General features: G+C 39.2%; 1 protein-coding gene across 4 annotated transcripts in view; it reads right to left on the bottom strand.

The window, feature by feature from the left end:
• Positions 1-14,805, bottom strand: part of ABCC8 (ATP binding cassette subfamily C member 8) — a 154,203-nt gene that overhangs the window by 137,666 nt on the left and 1,732 nt on the right. For 3 of the 4 annotated variants that reach the window (XM_006277172.4, XM_019477068.2, XM_019477069.2), the window contains exons 2-4: positions 13,493-13,634; positions 9,599-9,720; positions 1,813-1,979 (exon numbers count right to left, since the gene is read on the bottom strand). In XM_006277172.4, coding sequence (XP_006277234.2) covers positions 1,813-1,979; positions 9,599-9,720; positions 13,493-13,634 — 431 coding nt within the window. The remainder of the gene's footprint in view (positions 1-1,812; positions 1,980-9,598; positions 9,721-13,492; positions 13,635-14,805) is intronic. The other variant, XM_019477070.2, reaches the window with a different exon arrangement.

Genomic DNA, 14,805 nt, shown 5'->3' with positions numbered 1-14,805 from the left:
GGCTCCGCCACTGGAGCCCGCCTTGGTAGCAGGCAACTCATGGAGGCAGGGAGCAATCCCCTGCCCCGTGCTGCCCAGCAGCAAATTTGCTCCTGGCCAGCCATCTATGCACGCCTTACTGCGCAGTAGCAACTCCGCTGTTAATTTGCTACCTGCATTTGCAAATGCAGGTAACAAATTAATGGTGGAGTACAGCAAATTATTGCATAGTAAGGGTCTGCATGTTTAGACCAGGATGCTTACTGTGCAGTAATTTGCTCTACTGTGCAGTAAAGCATCTCATGTTGATACCACTGCTGAGACTGGTTTTCTCATTTGTCAGTACAACTTATACTTCTAATAGCACCCTTGAAATAAACAGGACTCTGCCTTAAATCAACAGCTCCTAGTTACCTTCAGTCATTATACAGTTAAAAGGAGTACAAATCCCTTACAAAACAGACAGTGGGACAGAGAGTAAAAATCTGGGACCAAAGTCATGTTACACAGTTAAGCAAATTATGCAGTTATCCAAGATAAATGTAAGTGGACTATACTACATAATCATATTAAACCAAATTCTGCGTTCACAAAATCACATGCAATGCCAGCAAAACCAACAAAGTTGAATGGGTATAAGTGAAAGCAGAATTCAATGGTTTCAGTTTTTGCTTCTCTAATAAGAGAGATATATGTAGGTTTGTAATTATTTAGCAGATATGTTCAGATCTGAAAATGACCATGAATTTTTTACCTGAAACCCCTTGCTTGCATCACGTTCAAGAACAATAAACTTGTTTTTACAAGTAGGGTTTATATACCTTGATTTCAACCTGTTTGTACAATTTATTTTCTCCCCAGAAAGTAACTATCACTTGCTAGTAGAGAAAATGACCTTTTACCACCAATATCTTATTTTCATTTCTAATACTGATATTGTATCATTTGTGAGATTAAGATTAAAATTCCCATTAAACCTCCTGTCATCTGTTATACACTAAATTTTTTCTCTTCAGTGATTTCTTTTTCCTGGCTTTCTCCAACATAAACATATTTACACAAACACATACTTCACACTCCTTAAATTCCCTGTGGATGCAGGACGAGAGAACAAACACGATAGATATTAGGGGCATTGCTTAATGCAACTGTGGAAGGTTCTCAGGTACTGCAGTGATAGATAAGTGAGATGCAAGAACCTACACAGACCTGAAGCCTTTCCTAGTGGTTGGTTTAACTCAATGTTGTGTGCAAGTATGCGTGGGGTGAAAGTGGCAATAATGATTTTGGGTTGGAGACCCAAAGCCTAGTAAACTTCAAAGCTATTTATTTATATGGGTTTTGAGGGTGGTCAGAATAAAGATGAAAAATTATCTGGAAAGACTCAACTTGCCTCAGTATCACGCTAAATCAAATTCTGTCTGCTCTGGGAAATTGGAAATGAGAGATACTACTTCTGTGTCTAGAGATGTTTTCCGATACCAAAGACCAGTTACCGATACCAAAACTGTCCAGTTTACGGAGGTGTTCCCTGTACTATGATTAATATTTTCAGAACAGTGAAGTTGTCATTCATAAATAAGTAACACCTGAATTAAAAAAATAAAATGGATTCAATCTATCTGAATTGTAACTCCAGCAGAGTCAAAATAGTTTACATTAAAAATTAATTAAATCTAACACGTTTAGTTAGGCTGGTGTTGCATTTTCAAATCTTTCCCAGTTTCAAAGACATGACTTTAGTATCTTTCATAAAGAAAACACATTACATACTTAATATTCAGAGGGGGGAAAGGGCAGAATGAAAGTCCTTGGACTTCCCCCTAGACTTACCCTCACCCTGATGACATTAATCTCCACGGCTAGTAGCATTCCATATAGAATAACAAGGAGTCCAGTGAGGCAAAATCGAAGCTGAGAAAATCCAATGTTGTTATCACAGAACTTTACAAATTTGATGGTTTTGGTTATGAAAGCTAAGGTCCAGTAGAACAACAAGGCTGCAAAGGGGAAAAAAGAAAAGTCAAACAGTGATGACTGCCGTTGCAAAATTACAAGATATTATTACCAGTAAAAGTTCATGAAGTGGATCAGCCTACATGACCCAGAAAGTGCTGTTTTCCTTAGTAAAAGAGCAACCCAATTTCAATCCTTTAAATCCTAGGATGAAGCTTAGGCCCATTTCTGTTTCTGTTCCCACTACATAGATTAACCCCTAGAAAATATTGTAGAAAGGAGCTTTGCTGAAGAAGATCTCCATCCATGTGTGAATGGACACCAACTGGAAAGGAGTGGTATTCCCTCAGAGGAAGAGGCTAAAGGGACTGACCCCAAACCTGCTTGATGCCACTCACATTTTTATTATAACAGTAGAATAATGGTAGGGTACCAGTGTAGGATGTCCAAAAAACCAAAACAAAACAAAGCAAAAAACTGGCACATGACTAAGACAGTAACATTTTTGTAGAGCACTGTTGTTCACAGAGCACTGGGGTGCTATGTTATAGTGCTGCTTGCCCAAATGTACTCAGGCTGCTGTCATTTATGGATAAATAATTCCCCCCGTTTCTCTCTGACCATATAGGACCTCCAATCTGGAATGGATTCCATGTCATTCACTACATCATGCACTGACTCCTACCTGCTCTATTCATTGGAACAGCTTCACTAGTCAATGTGATTTATTAACTGTTGGCTGAACAATGTTTAAACCTATATTTGTTGTTAGACATTAATAACATAGCTGGATCTCCCTGTCTCACAGCACTGTGCATACCCCCTTTCAGAGTTCCTCTCCAGTTGTCCTATATTAGTGGTGGGGATGTGTCATCTGATCTATGGGGTTCCCCATGGGTCTGGAAAGTTAGCAGCAGGGGAGCAGTGGCAGCATTGATAGTTGCAACAATTTAGAACCATGGTAATTAATGCTGCCACCACTCCCTTGCCGCCAAATTTCCAGACCCATAGGAAGTCCTGCAGACCAGCTGACACAGCCCTGTATGTCAGATTGTGCAAGCACACGGTATCAATCCATGGCTCAATCTAGTGTGCAGGGTGGGCCAGTGTACCAAATCGTACCCATGGATCAATCCTGCACTCTGGCCCCACGATGGATCCAGCCTGTGGACCAGGCTCACACCACTCATCCAGTCCAGGGGTACTGGAAGTTGGAGCATGACTGTCAATCGGAGCACTTCTGCCTAGACAGAAATCAGCTGTGGGGTTGGATTATACACCTGGATAGTCCTAAATGTTCCATACAAATATCGAGTGACCTATAGCAAGCAAGGCACCCTGAAGGGATCTGTATTTCTGAATAGAAATAACTCCCAAGGGCAGCAATTAGTAATCACAATTAAATGGGTCAATTCAACCATCTAGATGTTACAAATAAATGGCTTTTTCCTTGTTCTTCACGGTTTGGCTGACTAGAATGAAAGAAAATGCACAAATATGGCTAGATCTTTAGGAACAACCTTTTGGGGACTGGAGCAGCTTAAGGGAAAGAAGAACAGAAGGGATATCTGTTCCTTTCCCATTTGCAGGATCACGTCATCCCCTGTTCTTGAAGACTTCTTCATGTTTATTTAAATGAAATCTTTCTGCAAGATTTCATTTAAATAAACATGTTTTAATTAATTGGCCTGTCTCTGCTCAGAAAGAAGTCCTGTGCACTGGATAATGGATAATGGGAAGGATATTCTGTTTTGCAAGACAATAATTTAATTCTAATCTAGGAGCCTAAAGGCCAAGTAGTTTGTATTAATTAGAAAACTCAATTATGACCAAGGATTCTGAGGCAGCTGTTCTGTTATGAATATGTGACATGGCAAAATTTTATTAATTAAAAAAAATCCCTTTATCTTTCCAGCTGTGTTTGGAAACTCTAATTCCCTTTGTTACTTCACAAAATTCTTTTCACAACATGGTTATGTGTTCTTAAGGGTGGTTTTTAAAATTTGTGAATGAAAATAAAGATTCTAGAAGATTTTAGAAAGTGGGATCAGATACTAATGTACAATTACATATTCTACAAAACTGAGGAAATTAAAAAGGGAGGTGAAACATACATACTATGTAAGTGCTCCTAATCTTGTCAAAATAGGACAAAATACATTTATGGAATTTGTGCTGTCCAAATTCTATCTCTAGAGTGCAGGGAGCAACCTTTTTGGCAGGTTTGCCACAAAGTAGCCCTGCACCTTCCCTGAGTTCCCCTACCTGATCTTCTGCTCTGTTTTCTGCTCCCTGCCCCGTGCTCCATGCCCAAGCTACTTTTCTCCTTTCTATTCCCTGCCCTGTGCTCCATGCCTGATCTGCTGCTCTGCTTTCTGCTTCTTGCCCCATCTACCTCTGTGCTGCCTGTCTCCCACCACTCTACATGTGCCACAGGTAGGGGCTACCCATGTCACTTGTGGCAAGCATGCCACAGGCTGCCCAGCCCTGTTCTAGAGTATTCCTTTTCTGCAACACTATCAAGAGAGCAACAAATCTGGCATGATTAACAGAGATGGATGGAGAAGTTCTGAAACAATTCTTCTTTGCAAAATGCAGATTCATTGAAATCAAAATGTTTCGTGGGGACATACATACGTCAACTCAACTTTGGCTGAGAAAGGTTTTTCAGGCCCCAGATGGAATTTCTGGAAAAAAACTGAGAAAGATTCACCCTAACCAGGAAACAGCCTTGTGGTCATAGCACTTGACTGGAATATGGGAGACCTAGGTTGAAGACCATGTTCCAAAGACTATTCATACAAAGCATAGATAGTGGGAAAGAACTTCTGCTTCACATCAGTTTCTACATTCTAGCAACTGTCTGCCTATTTAAATATTGATTTTGCAATTTAATCCATGCAGGTGATTCCCCACATGTGGATAGATCCTATTGGATTTCTGCATGGGCATTAAGATCCACTCAAGTGAATCATATTTAAGGCACCCATTTATTTTACTAGAGAATTACATTTTTATCTTTTGGTAAAATTTTACCAATAAAAAATTCCTCTTCTTGTTACCCTTTTGTTGCAGCCAATTCTAAATTTTTCAGATAAAAATAACTTTCACCTAGCTTCCAAATAGCACAATTCCTGTAGATTAGTGGTTCTCAAACTTTTTAGACTCAGAGCACCCCTCCACAGACTTGGGGCATGGCTCCATAGAAAATGGCTGTTTTTAGTTTTCACTATTTTTTTACTACAGAAAAATTATAAAGCAATTCTTCTGTTGCAAAAAACGCAGACAGACCACATCACATCATAGTGTTTTTAACACTTTGGATTCTATTTATCTTGCAAATCATATTTGCACACCTAACAGTGCTAACATTGTGTGACACCCTGCAGAACTCTTGAAAGTACCGCAAGGGAACTCCAGGTGCTGAGGTACCTTAGTTGAGAATCACTGTAATAAAAGCAAAATGTTGCTTCTTGGCCACATAGCACCTAACTGGGTCAATATCTGAGTCAAACAATCCTTTACAACATTGCTTACCTATGTAAAATCATCGTTAGCTATCTCTAGACTATGTCAATACTATGCTTTGTAAATTAAAATTGAAAGAGGCTGACTAAGGATGAGTTTGTGTAGATGAGTACTGTATATATTTTTTAAAATTATTTTTTTCATAAGCTGTCTTCCTAGCAGACAGCAGAAAAGAACCAAAAAACAAGCCACAACAGCATAGGATTAAAACAATTCAGATTAAGTAAAATGAAAGAACGATCAGGCAATTTCATTTTTCAATCTAATTATTAGCTATTAATATTTTTTTATTATTATTACTATTTGTATACAAGCATTGCCCAGAGGCCTCATTCAGGATCAATGGGCTAGGTACCACAGAAAATCATAATACAAGAGAAATCTCTTCAGGGATGGAACCACCACTCTCTGTGATGTAACAGCAGGAATGAAGAAGCCACACTGAATTATTAATCACTGTTACTATTTGAAACAGGCTGGCCATGTTTGCTGGAAATTAGCCACTCTGCTAGCAGGTGTTGATCAAATTAGAAAAAGGTAAGGGGGGTTCTTCTGACTTATCAAAACAGATGGCTCATTTCTGCACCTGAATATAAAAGACATGGAAACCCTGTATGGGGGAGAGAAAACAGGCAAAGTAGTCCCAAGGGAAGCAACTTAAGGACAACCAAGCCTGGGGAAAATTTTAGAGCTAATTTTTAAACTAATTGAGGAATTATGCCTGCTCTACACATGGTATTTGCATGGTCCTGCATCTTGAAAAACCGCTGAAGGAAATGGTAGAAATGCAATCACATGCTAAGGAAATCTAGGAGATGGCATTTATTTTCCTTTTACCACTGCTTCTGCTTGAGCACATTCTGAAATGCATCAAAAATGTCAGCTGTACTTTGTAAAATGAAGAATGTATGCACAGTCTTTTTTAGGAAAGAGCATGGTGGCAGGGATGGTATGATAACATGCACATACCCTTAAGAATGAATGGAGTTTTGTCCCAATCTCAGTACAGGCACCCACACACAAACACTCATCCAAGCAGACCAATGTAAGATGAAGGAAAGCAGGCTTTGGGATGAAATATCAGAATAATTTAAAACTTGCAGTAAGGGTACTATCTAAATCCAGCATTCCTAAAAACTATTTCTTTCTTCTAGTCAAGTCTTGTACTAAATAAGGTAATAATCTTATGCTTAGGATATTAAGATATTGCAAATGTCACTGCTTTATGACGAGAAGGATGGAAATCAGGTGTAGACAATATTGGGAGTAAAGGACATGCAACTGGGCGAGTCTACACAAGACTTTTACTGTAGAGCTGCCTAATTAGCTCTGCAGCAAAGTCTCCACATCTATATGTGCAGCCCTCTTAGGCCACAGTAAACGAATAAACACCACTGGAGGTTAGTACTTGTAAACACAAGTACTATCTCGAGGCTGTGTTATTTACTGTGCAACAACATACATGTAGACATTGACAGGGCTTGCTGTGCACGAGGCTATTTCAGTGCTAGCCCTGCACTAAAGCACCCTCATACCCCAGCCAGCTCCTCTGCAGCAAGTTGAAGTGGGTTGGAGCAGCCCTGGGCTGGCAGGCTGACCCCCTGAACTTGCTGTCAGCTGCGGCTGCTCCGACCTAGCTCAATGTTATGTAGTCCCAGGTACACCTATAAACATGGTGCCCAGGAGCAATAAATTGGTGCAATATGTGCTGGAGTTTATTGCCACACATTAATTGCACATGTAGATGCACCAACTGAGATGAATACTAATGCAAACTTCTCATGGACATTAGCCAGGACTGCAGAATCCAGTAAGGAGCATCACATCTATGGCATCAAAACTATTGACTGTCCATTTATGACTGGAGATTGGTACTTCTGCAATGTTCTTTCCATATATTCAGCATTTAGAACACCAGCCAGTTATGTAACAGAGCAGGTATATAATGCCTTAAAGGAGATAGCATCATTATTTGATGATTTTGCAAAGCCCCTTGAGAAACAGGAGTACTTATATGAAGGGCCTTATCACTGCATCTCTTTATACAGAGAACTCTACTGAATTATATGGGGAATTATACTTAAAATGGACAGTATGATATGGAACAGAGCTACTGGCTAGCAAACGCTCAAAATAACAGATTTCTGCTGCCTTACGGGTTACCTTTCTGACCTTCAACAGTACACAAAACTCAGGTGTGCATTTCAGATATTTTTCCCAGACATTGGGCTTTGCAAGGAAATTGTAATTTGATGATAAAAGTATTTGATTTTAATATGATGCTAAACAGTATGCTACTAATTAGGTGCAATTCCATCCCTAAGACTTAGCTGTAGTTTGTGAGTACCAAAGGGTGTAAAATGTTTAGCAATTAGATTAGGAAAAGAAGTAGTAAATGATGGCTAGTTATTTTTAGTTTGCAAAGAAAACTGTAAAAGGACTCTCTCTGCCCTCACCAAGGAAAAAATGTCATGAGATAGGCACCCAAATACTTGAAAGAATCAACCTTGGGCTGTGGGGTGGCATTTGTTTTAATCAGCAAATTAATCTTTCCCAGTTTCCAAACATAATCTGAACACTGCATTCTTTCTTTCCAGTCCAGCTTTCCTCCCCTTACTGCCATTCTGATCACAGGGAAGACATTCTGAACAGCAGTGCACCTTTCTGTCAAGAGTCTTGGTTTGCAAGGAGGATGAAGCCTGCTCAAAAAGCTTTGCAGCTGGCATCTCTTTTCTATTGGATTACGAGGCAAATTCACACTTTCATTATCCCTGAAATATCACTACAGTGAAATCTAATTTTAGATGGGATTAAACTGCCAAAATAAGAGAAACACTTGCTACCACTAACGGAAAATGAAAATGATAACTACTGAGTTGCACTGTGCAGAAGCTCCATTACAACCTACTGTGCTGTTTTCATGACTTGCAGGGAGCTGCCAGTTGACACCTTGCCTTCTACAACATAGCAAAAGGGTAATTTGGATCCAGACAAAAAATATTAGACAGCTCTGAGAAATGCCACCCCTATTCTAATACCAAATCATAACAGACTAATGAAAAAAGGCCACGTTCCCTATCTGGAAGAAGATACAGTGCATTAGCAGTTACTGTGGAACACAAGCATAGTAAATAGATGCACAGAATGCAAACTCCTCAGCATGAAAACCATGGTTCAGAAAACCACAGGGATTATAAAAAAAGACCATTATAAAAGAGCTGGAACTCATGGAGACTTGTTGGGGATGATGTGTAGGAGTGGACTCCTACTCATGTGCCTTCACTCACAGCAGAGGACCAAGAAATGTATAAATAATCAATAAGCAATTCCAACCCCTTTGCAGACTACAACGAATTTCAACCCTCCCCCTTCTTCTAGATGGACTTGCTTTGAAATGCACTGATATACCTTACAGAACATAATCACAGTGTGGATGTCTGTCAAAAGTAATATTTGTTGCATTATAGCATGATTATATACTTTCAAATGTATATAATACTGAATTTTTATTACAAAAGACTTAGTTTTTGTATACTACTTCCTTTAAGAAAATCTAAAAGCAGTTTATGATGAATAATCAAAGCAATGGACAAACAGAAGCAGAGAGAGGCAAAAGCAATTTGCTCAAGGTCACAGAGAAGGTCAGTAGCAGCAAAAGTTTCCCCTGATTCCTCCCATATTTCAAGAGACCATGCTGACTTCTAGGTGGTTTGAAGAACTTCTAGGTGGTTCTACTTTTCTACTATAGCTTAGCATGGAATTATACTAAATTGACATGATCAAGCCACATCTGGACTTTGAAACTTCATTTGTAACAGTTACTACAGCTTCCCCACCCCAATTTTTGTAAAGAAGCATTTGGCCAAATCCATCAATGAAAATGCCATATATAGTCAACATTAGGCAGTTCAAAGAAATTAAATATGGTGGAAAGAGTGATTTATAAAAAAGCAACCCTTCCCCAAAAATTATCTGAATTGATGTTGGATCAGTGGATCCAAACAAAGATGAGCTAGAAACAGAAACAGAACAGAAGCCTAGGTCAATAGGAGCAGCTACTGCCAGTCACAGAATAAACAGATAACATAGGAACATACTTATTCACACATCCAGTTTCTTACATTGTGGAACATACCTATTAATAATTTAGGAAAATTTGATGTTTCAATGTTATGGTAGTAAACAACAGATGTGATGGCTGCCAAGAATGCCATTCCAGCCGGCATATACAGATGCAAGTGATGGGAGTTTGAAATCCTAAAAAAAAAAAAGTATATTATATAGTTAAGTATATACTGTTTAAATTTTTAATTGGACGCCATTTTTGTTCCCTGATAGTAAGGGTGGGATTTTCTAAAGTGCAAGTGACTTAGGAATAAAATGTATTTAATCATTTAGGTAAACTTGAAATTCCTTAAACTGAGAAAGGAACAACTTATTCAGCCCCTATGCATCTTCAGTTCTCACTGAAACCAATGGAGTACTGCGTTGCCTAAACCAGGACAGCAAGATCAGTCTCAGAAGAAATCTCTTTTTAGACTCTTTAGTTCAAATGAATTATAAAATGTAATTACTTTGGAAGCTTTCTACCAAATAAATAAGCAACTATGATTACAAAAAAGTTCAAAGGCTTACAATGTTATAGAACAGCTTTAAAGAAATCCATCATTTCATACCCCAGCTTAGCAATATGGAAGAATACTTTAGCCTGGTATCAATGCTAGGCTGTTCTGTTTTTAACAAGTATGCAAACAAAATTTCAAATGACCATGAAGCTAAAACAGATGGTACCTGAAGACATATCTTTGCTTTATGGGTAGGACAGAACTATCCTGTCCAAGAGGAAACATGAGGGGCATTTAGCTTGAGGAAAACCCACTGAAGCTGTACTATTCCACATTTTGAGTGCAGCCTGCTCTGTTATACGTAGTTAACTAGTTCTGTTGTCTTGCACCTAGATGGGTGGAACCATAATCCCCCTTCTCTCCTCTCAAAAATGGACAAAGCACCCCCTGTACTAACTGGAAAGAAAGGATCACAATTTTGCCCAGCACTTATCTGAGCTGCAAAGAGAATGGACACACATGAAGAGACAACTATATAGACCAACTTGGAACAGGGGGGTTTTGTGAAGACTGCTTTTCTGACTGGAAAAGACAGTAGGCAATTGATACAATTGTGCTGTTTGATGACCCTCAACTCCAACTGGGCGTAATAAGACTTGTCTGTATATTAATAGAGAAACCCAAACTTTTGGTCAACAGATTTTCCAGCAGGGAAAATCTTAGGGATCACATCTTTTGCATAGGTTTCAACAGTAGTGTTCTTCAGACTGATAGTCTTATCTGCTCTAACATGAACTGAGTCCGTGATACTTATCTGTAAGTAAACAGAAACATTAAGTTGCTGGAATACCAAGTTAAAAGCATATCTCAGAACCGTCTTTGCAACACAATAGCCTCTGCCTATTCCTGGGTGCAAAACCCTTTGACAGTCTACTGCTGTCAAGAGGACGTGTTAATAGTATGACTTGTTTTGCCTTAGGAAGCAGATGAGGGTCTTCACTACAGGAACAAAAGTTTGTTTTTATTCAGAGGACCACATGCTAGTCTGCTGAGTGCTTCAGAGACACAACTCTATAGCTAGGAGCTTTGATTCTTGTTAGGTAGCACTTAGTACCCAACAGCAGTTCTCTGGGTCAACTTAAGCAGTACATGACTGGGAGGACTTTTCTTCAGCTACACAGAGTCAAAAAGCCCCAGGCTGAATCAATTCAATCTTTGTACGTTTGTCTAAACTGCATAGATTGAACCAATAAGCAAGTGAAAAGACAAGAACTTTTGATTCTAGAAATACAGCCAAATGCCTGCAGTGGCCCTTGCCAGAAGCTGGTGGGGGCAGAGGTGGGGGTGCTAGAGTGTGCCTCCCTCCTCTGCTGGAGTAGATAGCTTGGGCCAAAGCTAGCCTGCCCACCCTGTGAGGAGGGAGGGGGTTGAGGGAAGGTGCAAAGCATCCTGGGATGTTGGGGGACTGTGAGTTCACTTGAATCTGGAAGGATCCCAGGACAGAAGTTCAATAAGCTGATTTAACCTAAATCAGTTAAGTCTGATGCTACATCCATTCAGGTTTATCTTAAACTAGTTTCAGCCATTTTGAAAGTGGCTTATGTGCACTGAACTTCTATTGTATTACAGATTTCAACTGGTTTTCTATCACTTATACTGATGTATGTGTAATTTCTGTCCCTAGCCTTCAAGACAAACCATAACTTCGAAGGAGACAGCAATCTGGCCCCCTACCAGTTCCCCAACTCCACAGTGAAAAACTAAAACCACTATTTGACAAACTCTTTCTAAAATGGTCTTTTAGGTATTGAGAGATTTCCTACCTAATATTTAGTTTTCAGAGGACATAATAATAAATGTGGTCATGTGACCTTCTATCCAAGAACCTTGGTGTTTTACAAATGTTAGGAAAGTATTTTTATCCTTATTATACAGATGGGTATAACTGATTCAGAGATACAGTTCTGTTTAATATGGCAAAGGCTATACAATCCATTACATATAATGTGAAATACAATCACACCTCCTTAAAATAATGAAAAACACTATCAGTCATCATTCCACACCTCTAACTTTTGTTAACATACTTTCATGGATCATATGACTTGCTTCAATTACAACAGTTTCTCCCATATTTTATTATTCAAGTTTAAAGATATATACAGCTGATGCGCCAGGTGAAAGTAATGTTAGAATTAAGAAAGAATAATCATGTTAATATAACGGTCTATTTCTAACTTCAAATTTAATCCTCTTTTCTATGAGAGGATAAATTTGATATCAATTGGAGCAGAAGCAGGTTCTGTCTGCTTTCATTCAGTTTTGGGTTGGAGTGTTGCAGCAGCCATGATGATCCAGGAAAGATGGGGGAGACCTGTCTTCTTGCTTCTTGCAGCTACACAATTGGTCCAATAAGAAGTAATCAGTGAAAAACCTTTGCTTCTCGCATTCATTCTATCTAGGCTTTTACATTGATGGGGGTCAGATCCTGTTTTCTATAGTACTGTGAGTAGCTCCATGAAGACAATGGGATGGAGTCTCTCCTCAGGCACACTCATGCTACATAAGGGGCACATACACACAAGACATTTACTGCAGAACTGTCTAATTAGCTCTGAAGTAAAACCTCTCTGCATCTACATGTGCACCCCTATTACAGCACACAAGACTATGGTAATACAAGTACTAGCCTGCCTCGGTGTTTTTTCATGTGCAGCAGTACACATGTAGACATTGCCCAGGTGGTTGGGGCAGAAGGGTACTTCAGGGCAGGGGCTGCCTGCCAGTTAGCCCCACAATGAAGCACCCTCATGCCCCAGCCAGCCCCTCCACAGCACATTGAGCCCAGTCAAAACAAGCATGGGCTGCTGCCAGCCAGGGCTGCTCTAACCAGGCTCAGTGTGCTGCACAGAAATAAACTCCAGAACAATAAGCTCTGAAGTTTATTCATGCACACTAACTGCATGTGTAGACACGCCCACTCTGTTGAAGTCTATTACAGTGTAAAACCTGTGTGAGAAGGGGTCCAAGAGGCCAACTTCTTTTGTTAAGGGAAGTACAATTTGGCTCATGGAGGAACACTGATAATATCATGGGGAGTTTGCTGATAATATCATGGGGAGTAAGGACTGAGATCAGGCCCTTAGATATATATAAAAATATGTCATTAAAATGTCATCATCTGCTTGAATTGTCAGGATTTATCTACAATTTTTCTTTGGAATGATAATGTCATTAAGCTGAACTAAAAATGATTAAGGCCATTTGTGTGTGTGTGTGTGCATACTTGGCAAGGTCTATGGAATTTCTGATACAAGGTCTGTAGGTTAATCACCAAGAATACAGATTACATGCTTATTCCAAGCCAAATGATTTAGACGAAAATTTAGACAGGGAGTTAGTACTTATATTGAAACCCTTTAAAAATAGTTGGTGTTATCAAGAGAAGCTATGCATCCACTTACCCATCTGACACTATGCCCTCTGCTATTTCACACACCAGCACAAACAAAAGGATGAAAGTCAAGATCCAACGTAAATTGTGGCCAGGAAAATGCAGCCATGTGCTATGATGTATATGAACTTTGGAACTCTGACTTCCCCATCCTAAATGTAAAAGCAGAATCATCATGAGGATTTTTAATACACCCACAAACCCCTTTCATAAAACATTCTAAACTGAACATACTGACCACTCTGCTTTTAAAGGTAGTATAAGTGAATTGGAGAATGTTAGAAATATGTATCGTCAAAATGTGACACTAGGAATGACGTTATAATTTCTGTGCACTTCCAAGAATTAGAGTGGTTGTAGAAATCATACGAGAGAACTTAAGCATACAAGTTTTAAAGGAAAAAAAATCTGAGTCACATATTTATGCCCTGCTTTGCTACATATTAATAACTTCACTCATATGGGTAAACCCACTCCAATTAATAAGAGTACTTATGCATGTTTAAGTGATTGCTTAACTGTGCACTTATTGTATAATTACTAACTTACAAAGTATAAGCAATAAGACAGACAGAATATACAACACAAGTCTCCGGTACAGACTTAATAACCTGTTTCCAAATAATTACATACATTAAACCTTTTTAACTAAGCTATTAAAATTCATTATTTTTACTAATACTGTGTGATAAAACCTGTGCAATTTACATTCCTCAATTTAACTTTAAAAAAGTATGTTTCTTAAAGTAATCAAACACTTAAGACTTCTTAACTCAAATAAATATCATCTGTTACTTTGAAACTCCCATTCTTTAAATCATGCCAGGGCTGTCTGGACTAACACAGACGAAGGACTAAGAACACTGCAGAAAGCCATGGGTAGAAGAGAGACTATGCAGCACTTACTTCCCCTAGAGAACTCTTCAAATTACTCTCTGTTTTGAACGTTAATTCTGTTTTTCTAATGCTGGAACTTTCATGATCGAAGGACAAGGGTGTAGAAAAATTACAGGGTTATTGTGTGTTATCCAAAAACTAAACTACCAAACTCCTTTAACCTGAAATTTACACAGAATCAGGACTCCAAGTTTGAGAAGTAAAGTACAAATGTATTCAACTACTGGACCATATAGTGCAGGGGCGGACAATTATTTTGGGCAGAGGGCCGCTTACTGACTTTGGCAAGCCATCGAGGGCCGCATGACAGGCAGCCGGGGGCAGATAAATATTAGTTTATCCGGCCCCCGGGCTGCATTTTGCCCACCCCGATACATGGCATCTCCAGTGCCACGTACACCTCAGGGCCAGGCCAACATTGTTTAC

This window comes from Alligator mississippiensis, chromosome 2 (assembly GCF_030867095.1).
Source record: "Alligator mississippiensis isolate rAllMis1 chromosome 2, rAllMis1, whole genome shotgun sequence".
Taxonomy (NCBI): domain Eukaryota; kingdom Metazoa; phylum Chordata; order Crocodylia; family Alligatoridae; genus Alligator; species Alligator mississippiensis.
The sequence above is the reverse complement of the archived record's forward strand: the minus strand, read 5'-3'. Positions and strand labels throughout refer to the sequence as shown.